Genomic DNA, 12,802 nt, shown 5'->3' on the forward strand with positions numbered 1-12,802 from the left:
GGAAGAAGAGGGAGGTGTATGTTAGGTCAAAACAACTGGGTACGGAGAGTGCGCTAGAGGAATATAGAGAGAGCAGGAGGGAGCTAAAAAGGGGAGTTAGAAGGGCGAAGAGAGGGCGTGAAATGGCTTTGGCTGACAAGATTAAGGAAAATCCAAAGGCATATTAGGAGCAAGAGAGTGGTTAGAGGGAAAATTGGTCCTCTTAGGGACAAAGAAGGGGAGTTATGTATTGAGTCGGAGGGAATGGGGGAGATCCTGAATGATTACTTCGCGTCGGTATTCACGAAGGAGAGGGGTTCGGTGTCGTGCAGTGTCTTGGAGGGAGCTGTAGATCAGTGGCAGGAAATATCTATTACGAGGGAGGAAGTGCTAAGGCTTTTAGGTAGCGTAAAGACGGATAAAGCTCCGGGGCCTGATGGTATTTATCCCAGGCTGCTTAGGGAGGTGAAAGATGAAATTGCTGGGCCTCTGGCGCAAATCTTTGCCTCTTCTTTGGACACAGGTGAGGTCCCAGGAGACTGGAGGGTAGCTAATGTTGTACCGCTGTTTAAAAAAGGTAGTAGGGATAACCCTGGAAATTATAGACCAGTGAGTTTGACATCTGTGGTAGGAAAATTAATGGAAAAAATACTTAGGGGTAGGATGTATGAGCATTTGGAGCGTTGCGATCTGATTAGGGATACGCAACATGGCTTTGTTAGGGGGAGGTTTTGCCTTACGAATCTGGTGGAATTCTTTGAGGAGGTGACAAAAACGGTTGACGATGGGAGAGCCGTTGATGTCATCTATATGGATTTCAGTAAGGCGTTTGACAAAGTCCCTCATGGTAGGCTGGTAGAAAAGGTTAAGGCGCATGGGATACGAGGTCAGGTAGCTAGGTGGATTGAAAACTGGCTGGGCAATAGAAGACAGAGGGTAGTTGTTGAGGGGACCTTTTCGGGCTGGAGGCCAGAGACCAGTGGTGTGCCGCAGGGCTCAGTACTAGGACCTCTCCTCTTTGTAGTATACATAAACGACTTGGAAGAGAGCATACGTGGTGTGATCAGCAAGTTTGCTGATGACACCAAAATGGCAGGGTTGGCGGATACTGAAGTGGAATGTCAGGTGATACAACAGGATATAGATAGGTTGGTACATTGGGCAGATAGGTGGCAGATGGAATTTAATCCTGACAAATGCGAGGTGATGCATTTTGGAAGGAATAATGCAGAGAGGAGCTACGTGATAAAAGGTAGATTGATTAAGAGTATAGAAATACAGAGGGACCTGGGAGTGCAGGTTCACAAGTCTATGAAGGTGGCAACACAAGTAGAGAAGTTTGTGAGGAAAGCTTATGGAATGCTATCCTTTATAGGAAGGGGTATAGAGTATAGGAGCTGCCGTCTAGTGCTTCAGTTGTACAGAATGTGGGTTAGACCGCATTTGGAGTACTGCGTCTAGTTCTGGTCACCTTACTACCGGAAGGACGTGGAGACTCTGGAGAGGGTGCAGAGGTGGTTTACCAGGATGTTGCCTGGCATGGAAGGACTGAGTTACGAGGAAAGGTTGGAGAAACTGGGACTTTTCTCCTTGGAAAGACGGAGATTAAGGGGAGACATGATAGAGGTATATAAGATACTGAAGGGAATAGATAGAGTCAATAGTGATAGGCTGCTCCCTAGATTGGGTACAATTACGAGAGGTCATGATCTAAGGGTGAGGGGGGAGAAGTATAATTTGGATATGAGAGGGAGGTTCTTCACGCAGAGGGTCGTGGGGGTATGAAACACGCTACCGAGTAGGGTGGTGGAGGCAGGCACGTTGGACTTAAGGTTTACTTAGATAGGCACATGAGCGAAACAAGGATGGAGGGTTACAGTAGGGGGTATTAAATAGGGTCAGAGCCTCGGGAGACACTGGAAATACAGACTTACATGTTAACGTTTTTGTCTTTTTACTCCACAGGAGGCGGTCCACCTTGTTGTCAAACGAGGGGCATGCACACGGTGGGTCGTGCGTGGGCTGCTCTTGGAGGTTCCGGGAGTGGCCTAGTACTTCGTGTCGGTGTGCGTGCTTGATCCTGGACCGGTAGACGGGCGCCGCAACAGCTCGGTGACTAGCACTGCTGGCTGTGCAGATACATGGATTTGGGCCTGTGTCTGTGGGAGTTTGTGCATTCTCCCTGTGGTTGCGTGGGTTTCCTCCGGGCGCTCCGGTTTCCTCCCACCCCCCAAACATGTGCTCTTAGGCTGATTGGTTTACCAAATTGACACTATTCTCCCCTGAATCTGGCTAAGTTAGGGGTTCCACTCGCATACACGCAGGGCAGGGTAGGTGTAGGAGGATGCGGCGGCGCGGGCTCGTTGGGCTGAAGGGCCTGTTTCCCGTGCTGGGTTGTTCTTTGTTCGTTAACCTACACTATTCCAACATTGTCCGTATGTTTATCCAAGGACCATTTAAATGCCCTTAATGTTGGCAAGTCCACTACTGTTGCAGGCAGGGCATTCCACGCCCTTACTACTTTCTGTTTTCACTTGCCTAGTCTTCATGCTCTTGAAGATATTCTCTACACCTCACTTTCCTTCTTTAAGGCACATAAAAACCCACCTCTTAGAATACCTCTTTCATACTTTGCCTTTTAATGCTCCTGTCATTATCTCTAACACTAACACACACACACACACACACACACACACACACACACACACACACACACACACACACACACAATAAAAAACTAGCAAAATATGGAAAACTACATCTTTAGCTACAGGAAGACTGGACTTAGATTAAATAATGAATGATTGAATTTTGTTACCTTGATCTGCAAGAATAGGAGGTACATCTTTAGCAGCTGGTGAAATGCACATGATCTTGTCACCAATCGCCTGACCATTCACCTCTGTCAATCCTCCGAAAGAACAGACAACGCCTTCAGAAAGGTCTGGAACATCACTAACTTTCAGAATGAGCTGCAGAAAATAAAACGCGCAGAATTCAGGAAGCTCAAAACAAGGGATGACAGGATTGAAGAGAGATTGGTATTTCCAATGCAGGCTGAATAAAACACCCATGGGTGTAATATTAAATAGGCTTAAATGAAGACTTTGTTGCCCCAACCACTGCTGCACTACAAGGAGGAATGTTTTTCATTGCCAATATTCTCGAGTTTCAAAAAAAAACTGTAATGTTGAGGGTCAGCAAGGACATGGTGGTCTGAGTTGCTGTGTTATAACTCTTGGACAGTTCTCATGTTTATGCTGCCCCAGTGTTTAATGTTGTTCAGGTGTGTTCATATGCAGAACACCAGGTTTTTTTTGAGGCCAAATTATTTCCACAAATACTGCGCTGTTATTATTCATCAGAGTATTTTTTGAGGGAGCCAGTGCAGACATTGTACTTGTATTATCTTGGGTTCTGAATGTTTACAGGCACTTTATAATTTAAAAGTGCAAAAATAAATAAATACAACTTGGAGATTTATCCCTCTGATGATTAACGGGCCAAAACTCAATTGTCCAATATTGGCAATAGGCCTGTTGACACATTTGCAAGAAATTCCTCCGCATACTATTTTAATGAACCTGTTTAACCCAATTCTTCATTAGAATCTCAATGCAATCTTACATTAATGCTTTAATCCACTCCTTACTAATATTGCACAACACAATTTCACTCCATTAATGGCTTGCGAGGAGATTAGAAGTAAAGCATTTGATCCATCTGGTGTCTGGGAAGCCAGCATGTGAGCTACCAATCTTTGAACTTTCAAATTAATTTATATATTACTTTCCATTAGTAACCAACTTAGTAAAGGAATCTCACTATCAGTGCCTTTACAAAAACAATCAGCTAAAAAGGAATGGCGATTAGTTTCTTGCTGCTAATGGTTTTTTTGAACGCATCAATTGGATACCAGTCGAGAGGAATTGCAACAAAATGAAAAGATAAAATGAAATTACAGCGCAACAATAGCAGGGCTTAAGGTAATTACCATTTTTTGTAATCATTTAATTTCTGAGAAGCGATGGCAAGGTTTCCTCCAACACCATTAGCAAAAGATGTTTCACTCTGCAATGGAACATGAACCTTCTTTTTCTGTCTGCTACTCAATGAGAAATCCTAACAGCATTGGATTAGTGGCAAATACTGACCGGTACACTGTGTTCGGACACAGAGATACTGCTTGGCTGGATGCTGAGTTTTACACACTGTTCAATGCCAGCAGCAAATCGATAGGGCTCTCGGGCTCGCTCGCACTTGTCCCTCCTTGAGCACCTGAAAGAACAGAAAAGTTTCAAGTTTAATCCGGAGGTATGGAACTGTTCAAAAATACCTCCAACATCCCTTCGCCTGGTCAAGGAATGTTAGTCAAAAGAATCCCCGCCTGTATAATAATATTCACATTCAGTATGAGTCAACGAATTCAGTTCAGATCCGACTAAATCCAGAGTCAAAGTGTTCCCCATTTTCGGACGACTGTTGACGCTCCAGGGCTCCAGAGTCTCAATTATACTTCCTCACACTTGAGACCACATTGAGCTTGGGCCATTATGGCCCACAGTGCTTGCAGTTCCCCTGGGTTTACAGCGTGCCAGGACGTATTAATTTAAATTAAATTACCTGCCTGCCGCACGTGCTTACTTGGAGTTGCTGAAACAGGTAGATTGGCACGAGATATTTTCAGTGCGTCTCATGAGAACCGCCTTGTTTGCGGCAGTGGACGTGGCAAAAAAGTGAATTTTTTAATTCTGCAGCTTTACTCATAGCTTCCCTGTGACTCGATGCATCACCTCACATTTTAATTCACCACAATTCTAACCTCACTGGAATAAACAGAATATCAACACATTTCCTGCCCTAACTCTATTACCACGTGATACCCACTGGCAAATACCAACCCACTGGCCCAATCCAGTTTACAGCTTACATATCAATGGTGAGGCAGGCAATTGTCCCTCCATATTATTTATACAGTGACTACAGTGATCAGAATCAGCAGTGAAAAATCAAGACGGTGAATTTACAATTCTAATACCACCCAAGCTTTATTGAGCGTTCACCTCAGCTGACTGGAGTACCGGAAATTTCTGTATTATTTAATATTTACCAACCTCCAGATACTTGACCCCGCTCAGATTTATACAGACAGGAGCCTTCTTGAATAGTGATGAATTGATTTTTAATTCTGAAAGCTGATCCGGTATTCCCACAGTACGCATTTAGTCAGTTCCAGTCTGTGCTCTTTACCTGTTCAACCCTCATGAATATTTATGTCACCTCCAACCCCAACCAAGGGAATAGGGAAGTACAACTTGCAATATTTTGCTGCCCTTTAACCTGGGCCGACAACAGAGTGGGAAGAGAAACACGGTGAGAAAATAGCAATCATGCTATAATGGACAAATTAGCCCAAGTTGGCGCACACTTTAGTTGCTCATTCTACACTGACCTCACGTGAAAAGAATTCAAGACTCAAATCAGCGGTACAGTTCATGGTGTTTGGCAAATAAATCACACAGGGAACAAATGTAACTCAAGAGAGAAAATTACAATCATTAAAACGAAACTGTTTGCTTTAGGAATTCTTGTAATTATAACCATCTGCTCAAACACAATTTTGTCATACCCATGATCTATTTACAAGATGGAACTGCCAACAGATACACAACAAGACCAGTGCCATCAGCAGCAGAGTCCATCATTCTGACTGAAGAGAAAGCACATCTTTGATAATCTCAGTCTCTACAGCATCTGCTAAAAGTAATTCACTGATGGGGAGAAATGGTGCCATGCAATCAGAGCATACAAATCTGTTAATGTGGCCAAATGTGACTGTTACACAACTTCACCCATACGTTTCCATTAAAGCAACGTATGGACAGCTTATGTTTTCCCTACATACATCACTTGGTGACTTTTCATTCTGTAATGCTGCAGCAATGATTAAGACAGCTTCAATATTTCTCTGAAAGGCGCAACTTTGCCACAACCAAACTTCAGTTTCCCTAATCAATCTGGAAGGGCAACGAGACAGAAATATGTATAGTGGATTTCATAAGTTAGCTTAGCTGTTGTCCGTTGCTAGGATAAAGCATTGAAGCAAATAGTATAAAACAAATTCAAGACACGTCAGGGTGTCACTTCTGAATAGATTTGTGGTGACAAGGAAGGATTCAACTCAATTACAAAGAGACTTAGGGTGATTGGGACAGTTTATTTTCCAATTTGTAAAACATCACGTGATCTGTTACATGAGAGACTGAGAAACATACATCCTAAGCTTACGTAAGCACCTTTCCCCAAAACTTCAATTTATGGGTAATTCCCTTGAAAATGTATTTATTTATTAGTATCACAAGAAAGCTGGCATTAACACTGCAGTGAAAGTCCCCTCGTCGCTACACTCCAGTGCCTGTTTGGGTACACTGAGGGAGAATTTAGCATGGTCAATGTACGTAACCAGCACGTCTTTCAGATTGTGGGAGAAAAGCAGAGCACCCGGGGGAAACCCACACAGACGTGCAGACTCCATACAGGCACAGTGACCCAAGCTGGGAACCGAATCCAGGTCCCTGGTGCTGTGCAGCAGCAGTGCTAACCACTGTGCTACCGTGCCGCCCATAATCATCAACATTAATGCTTTACGAATAGTCATTTGGACACACACACCTTGAGTATACTGAGAAAAAGAAACATGCTTTTAAAGTTTTTTGCCCTGCACTCATCAGGATAGCCCGCAAGAAATGACCATGTATTAGCCAGGGACACAACCATTTATACTACATGAGAAGAGTGTGCTGATTGGTTGGCAAATGGACTCTGATTGGTAGTGGATTACTGCTGGTTATTTCTTGTGAACTATCATAATGAATAAGCCAAAAGTTTTAAATAGACAATCTTTGTCTCAACAATACTCAAATGCCTCACACTTCTGTACCAAATGTATTTTCCATTATTTCAGTGGTGCCAGTCCATTGCAATGAATTTACTTTAAATGGGACAGAAATAAGGAAAAGAATTTGATACAAAAGTGCAAACCCTTTGTGAACCAATGTTGGAGGATGCAATTTCAAGGCCATTTAATTTGATAACTGTTTTAAGGCTATGTATGCAATTATATGCTGTTACACAGACTTCTTACATGAAGCCCACATTCAAATAACAGTACCCTCCAGTGAGTGCTTTTTAGGGTTGATTTAGAAAGGGAGACAAAAAGGCTTCTTGCTAAGCTATACTGGCCCCATACACGTAATATCTGCGTTCATATCAGTGTAAAATAAGCCTTGCAATTTTTCAAAAGTTGAACTGTACCATGACCCCATTTTGCATTCCTTTGATGGTTTTCACTTGATAATATTCTGATTTATTTAAACCCTATCATATAGAAATAATCCAGTCAGTGACAGTCCACATTACACATTTGCCTGCGAGGTGCAGGGAGAGGCGAGTGGTTGGTTGGTATGGAATTTATAGGGGAGAGAGGGAGAGAGAGAGAGATGCAAATTTGACAAGCTGAACACTGGAAGAGAAAAACCGTGCTTCTAATTTATGAAATAGATCCAGTAACAAGCAGAACTGCTGAAAAGGCAAAATTGCCTCTTCCATAACAGAATTCAGAATAAAAAAAAACAGGTTTCATAAAATCTAATTTTGTCCCTGGTGTACTGACAACTTGCCAGTGCACAGAAGTAGCCTCATTATACTAGCAGTACCTATTTCATAGTCGGAAATCAATGGTGAACTTTCCACAGTATTACGACAATAATGAACTCAGAAGGGGATCTGTAATTAAGCAGTATTGATTGAGATGATATGCATAGCCTTATGTCCAATCTAATAACACGGTGCATTATTCACCATTATTTCGTACTCATAGTTCAGAAGTGGTGCGCTGACTGCGGGAGCAGCAAATTGCCACAGAGCGCTGCGTGTTGTCAGAATGCGCATGATTCGCAATAAAACGTTAAAAGTTACAATGGGTTATCTCGTGGTAACAATCTGAACTAGAAACAAAAAGGGGGGTTTTTTTTGTTCATTCGTGGGACATGGGTGTCGCTGGCTGGCCAGCCAGCATTTATTGAGCATCCCTGGTTGCCCTTAGGAGGGCAGTTGATAGTCAGCCACATTGCTGTGGTTCAAAAGCCAATGTAAAGACGGCAGATTTCCTTCCCTAAAGGACATGAGTGAACCAGATGATTCTGTTTTCCGACAATCGACAATGGTTTCATGGTCATCTGTAGATTATTCCAGACTTTTTTTAAAAATTGAAATCAAATTCCACCATCTGCCATGGCGGGATTCAAACTTGGGTTGCCAGGACATTAGCGGAGTTTCTGGATTAATAGTCTAGTGGTGATATCACCAGGCCATCGCCTCCCTCGAAACGTGATGGGTAAACCTGGAGTGGGGAGTTGGGTTTAAAATGAGGGCGAGGCGGAGAATTAACCCTGTGGATTAACCCTGTCACTACCTGTGTTCCTTTCCAATATAGCAATTTTGGAACATCTCATGCCTCAAAGAGTGGATTCCCATGCTTTAGACCTTTGACCCAAATGGATAAATTTTCTCTGTCTGATGAGCAGGCACAGTGAGAAGTCTGACAACACCAGGCTTAAGTCCAACCGATTTATTTGATAGTAAACTCACAAGCTTTCGGGGTTTACCTCTTCGTCAGGTGAATGAAGCGTTCTGAGCAGGCACACATGGCAAATGAGCATCAATAGCGTTAGTGCCGATTATTCCCCGCCCAGCCCACACCCCCCACCACTCTCATTAGCTTTCTCGGGTGACTTAATAGTTTTCACCCACGTCAATATACCAGCCCACTAATAAAAAAAATCACCTCAACAATGTTTCCAGCCAAGCAGTGACTGTCACTTTCACAGCTACATTACTCATTACTAAAACCAGCTCATTTACATATTTATTGATTTCACAGGCTGAGTTTTCACTTAGCTGGAGCAGGGTCAAAGTCACGGGAGAAAACCCATCAGCTTCCTGCTTGGAAGCCTGATCGGTAGACTTGGCGTCCAGTCAGGCAGAGTATGTTGGTGAAGGCCACGAAATCAAGTGAATCTCAGAATCCCTACAGTGCAGAAAGAGGCCATTTGGCCCATCAGATCTGCACCGACTACAGTCCCACCCAGGCACATTACCCATACCTCACATATTAACCTGCTAGTCCCCTTGACACTAATAAGCAATTTAGTACAGCCAATCAACCCAACCTGCACATCTTTGGACTGTGGGAGGAAACTGGAGCACCTGTAAAAAACCCATGCAAACATGGGGAGAATGTGCAGACTCCACACACAGTGACCCAAAGGACAGAATTGAACCTGGGTCCCTGGTGTTGTGAGGCAGCATGCTAACCATTGTGCCACCAAATCTCTGGTAGAATTTCTGGTGTAAATATATTAACCAGTTGGGCTGTTGACCTCTGGGTTCTGTGGGATAGGGGTGGGTATGGGAGATCCATTGTCAGGACACCAGGGGTTGTGGTGCATTTGTGTGGTTCATTCTTATCCATCGAATTGTAGTCTGAACATCACATTCAATGGCTTCTCTTCCCACTTCCACACCATTACCTCTGGTGCACCACCCGCCGCCAACTATTTATGCTAGGCCCTCTCCTTTTGCTGATCAATGCCCCATCCCTTGGACGCATCAGCCCAAAGTACAGCTTTGGTTTTCACATGTACACTGACAACAGTCAACTCTATTTCACCAGCATCTCTGTCCTCCTGCTCACTAAAATATCAGGCACGTTATCCAAATTTATATTGGAAAGGCTGGAGTCATTGCTTTCGGTCCCTGCCCCAAATCCACGCCATAGCTACCGACTTATCCATCTCTCTGCTAAGCGAGAGTAAACCAGGTTTCTGCAACCTTGGCATCCGACTAGACCCCAAGGTGACCTCATATCCTCCATCACCAAGCCTGCCAATTCGCCCCGCTCTAACGCTACCCCTGCCTCAGCTTACCTGTTGTAGGAACTCTCATCCATGACATTCAAATCATAGAATCCTTACAGTGCAGAAAGACCTATTGAGCCTGCATCAACAACTGTTCCATCCAGGCCCTGTCTCCATAACCTCACGCATTTACTCTGATCTCCCTAACACTAAAGGGCAAAAGGCCAATCCACCTAACCCACAACTCTGGAGTGCGAGAGGAAACTGAAGATCTCTACAGGGCCTAGTGAAATAGTCATTATGGGGAATTGTCTGCAGTATAAGCTGCCTAACTGCACCAGACAGACCCAATGACAATTGCAATACATGGCAATTTACAGAATTGTGATGCAATAAAACTAAAAAAAGACAAAAAGCTAATCTTTAGCTTAAATCAGGGGCTTGGGAATTACAGTTTCCAACAGGCCTCAGCCCTTCTGTGCATACTTCAGCTGTGAAATGGCCCACATGTGCAACTTGCTGATTTCACCATCTTTAGGCCAGAAATCAGCCCTGTGCATAAGATAAAGGAAAGCGTAACAGCGCAAAACTACAGATTAGGTGATCTGAAGAGTAACATCATTAGAGGAGTGTCCCAGAAAGCAGGGCATGGGCAAAGAGGAGAAGGTCTAAAACAAAGATGATGATCCCAAACCAAGTTTGGAGTGAAAACAGGTTCCAGAAGATGGGCCCAGGTAAAGGACAAGGATAGAGGAGATCAAAAACTGATAAGGTTTAAGGTAGAATGAGCACACTCAAAGAGAAAATTAATGCCTTCCCAAAGAGTAGGGGTGGGATCAGGAGTCCAGGCTCTCCATATGCGGGATTGCCAGAGAGAACTGGAAAACGTGCATCTTCGCCAACGATTTCTGATTTTCCCAGCTCCACAATGGGTGTGAACCTGATTTTAAATCAGGTTAATAAATTTAAATGTAATTATGCAATGCCTTTGGCACATGATTACCCCCCACCCCACTTCACAGTATATACATACCTTGCCGACAGATTTTTAAATATATAAGCCTGTTGACAGGGATCCCTCTGGGGCCCAAAAGGTTAAGTATAGACCCTGGGGCAGTGTCAGGGCCGGACTGTAGTGGGAGCCTCATCAGGGGCTGGGAGGATGGGAGAGTGGTCACTAAGCAGGGGTTGCTGGGGGATTTGAGATGCCGGCAATGCCTGTTCGGGTGGGGTGGGGGTGGTGTGAGGAAATGCAGGCAATAGGTTACTGGGGGGGGGGGGGGGGGTTGGTGGGGTGGCAGTCCCGAACCCCAGTGCCTGCATGTTGCTGGTGAATTGGGGTTGGCAGAGGAGGAGAGGAGTATATTTTTATTTCTGATTGGAGCGCCCTTTAACGATGGCGCCCTGATCTCTTAGAACCAGCAGTAGGCATCAGAGTCTCTGCTCCGCCAGGACGATGGTTTAACGCACACGCACTATAGAAAAATGGGCTGTGCAACGCAAGAGTTACACGGCAGTGCGCTGACACTTAGCACGTGTTGAGCAATACATCTTGGACTACTCTTGCGAAGAAACGGGAGGAAATATTACCTCAACTCATTCTTAAGGTTCAAGTTGTACAAATGAATGAAAAACACTGGAAATAGAACATAGAACATAACAGCACAGTACAGGCCCTTCATGTGGCGCTGACCTACGAAACCAATCTAAAGCCCATCTAATCTACACTGTTCCAATATCATCCATATGTTTATCCAATGACCATTTAAATGCCCTTAATGTTGGCAAATCCACTACTATTGCAGGCAGGGCATTCCATGCTCTTACTACTCTGAGTAAAGAACCTACCTCTGACATCTGTCCTATATTTATCACCCCTCAATTTAAAGCTACGTCCCCTCATGCAAGCTATCTCCATCCGGGGAAAAAGGCTCTCACTGTTCACCCTATCTAATCCTCTGATCATCTTATGTGCCTCTATTAATCTTCTTCTCTATAACGAAAACAGCTTCAAGTTCCTCAGCCTTTCCTCATAAGACCTTCCTACCATACCAGGCAACATCCTGGTAAATCTCTGCACCCTTTCCAATGCTTCCACATCTTTCCCATAATGCGGCGACCAGAACTGTAAGCAATACTCCAAATGCGGCTGCACCAATAAAAGCTAATTACTCATCTGTAAAGAGAAATGATCAGGTCAAAATATCAGCTTTAACCCCTCATCAACGCAGTTATAAAGCACGCATTGTATTTTCTCCTATGGTAGCGAACGGGTTGTTTTTGAAGAGTTTTCTGTTTACATGCAAAAATGCCTATTAAATTTCAATTGAATACGTAGGCAATTTATAGAGTTTGCACTTGATTGGAGTTACACTGATCTCAGTGTGGAGCCCAAATGGTGCGAGATCACCTGCTGCAAATAGTTTTGCATCTCCAGGTTTTGCCACATTTAAGATTCAGGTCAGGTCCTGGTTCCAGAGTTCTCTGCTGTTTTCATGTCCATGTAGGTGTGAAGCTACTTTGCATCAACAATGTCAAGGGTGATTTCTGCATTTCAAATCAGTCACTTTTCAAATGAGGGTGGCTTTAATTAGTACTCCTCATGAGAGCAATTTCACGTCAGGGCTCACTCCTACGGGTCTTCCTCACTGACCAAGAACTCCAAACCACTCAGCATCGAAAGGACCAACGGATGCCAGTAATAAAGCCATATGTCAAATTTTCCAACTTGTCAGAACTCTACTCCACTGCAGTAATCCTTCATGCTGTAATGACCCTGCAGAGCTGAATGCTTTGTACTGAGGGAATATTTCTTTTGCAGAGGTAAGCAATTATATTGTCGCAAGAAGACATTATAATACCACAGTATTCATGAATTGTATTATATTAACTGACAGGTGCATCAT

At 43.8% G+C, this 12,802-nt stretch overlaps 1 protein-coding gene across 3 annotated transcripts in view; it reads right to left on the reverse strand.

The window, feature by feature from the left end:
* LOC145356986 (plexin-A2-like) overlaps window positions 1–12,802 on the reverse strand; it is a 470,896-nt gene that overhangs the window by 182,480 nt on the left and 275,614 nt on the right. For all 3 annotated transcript variants that reach the window (XM_080210014.1, XM_080210012.1, XM_080210013.1), the window contains 2 exons: window positions 4,134–4,257; window positions 2,798–2,951 (listed from right to left, as the gene is read on the reverse strand). In XM_080210014.1, coding sequence (XP_080066140.1) covers window positions 2,798–2,951; window positions 4,134–4,257 — 278 coding nt within the window. The remainder of the gene's footprint in view (window positions 1–2,797; window positions 2,952–4,133; window positions 4,258–12,802) is intronic.

Source organism: Carcharhinus amblyrhynchos, chromosome 22 (assembly GCF_965287045.1).
Source record: "Carcharhinus amblyrhynchos chromosome 22, sCarAmb.v2.hapA, whole genome shotgun sequence".
Lineage (NCBI taxonomy): Eukaryota > Metazoa > Chordata > Chondrichthyes > Carcharhiniformes > Carcharhinidae > Carcharhinus > Carcharhinus amblyrhynchos.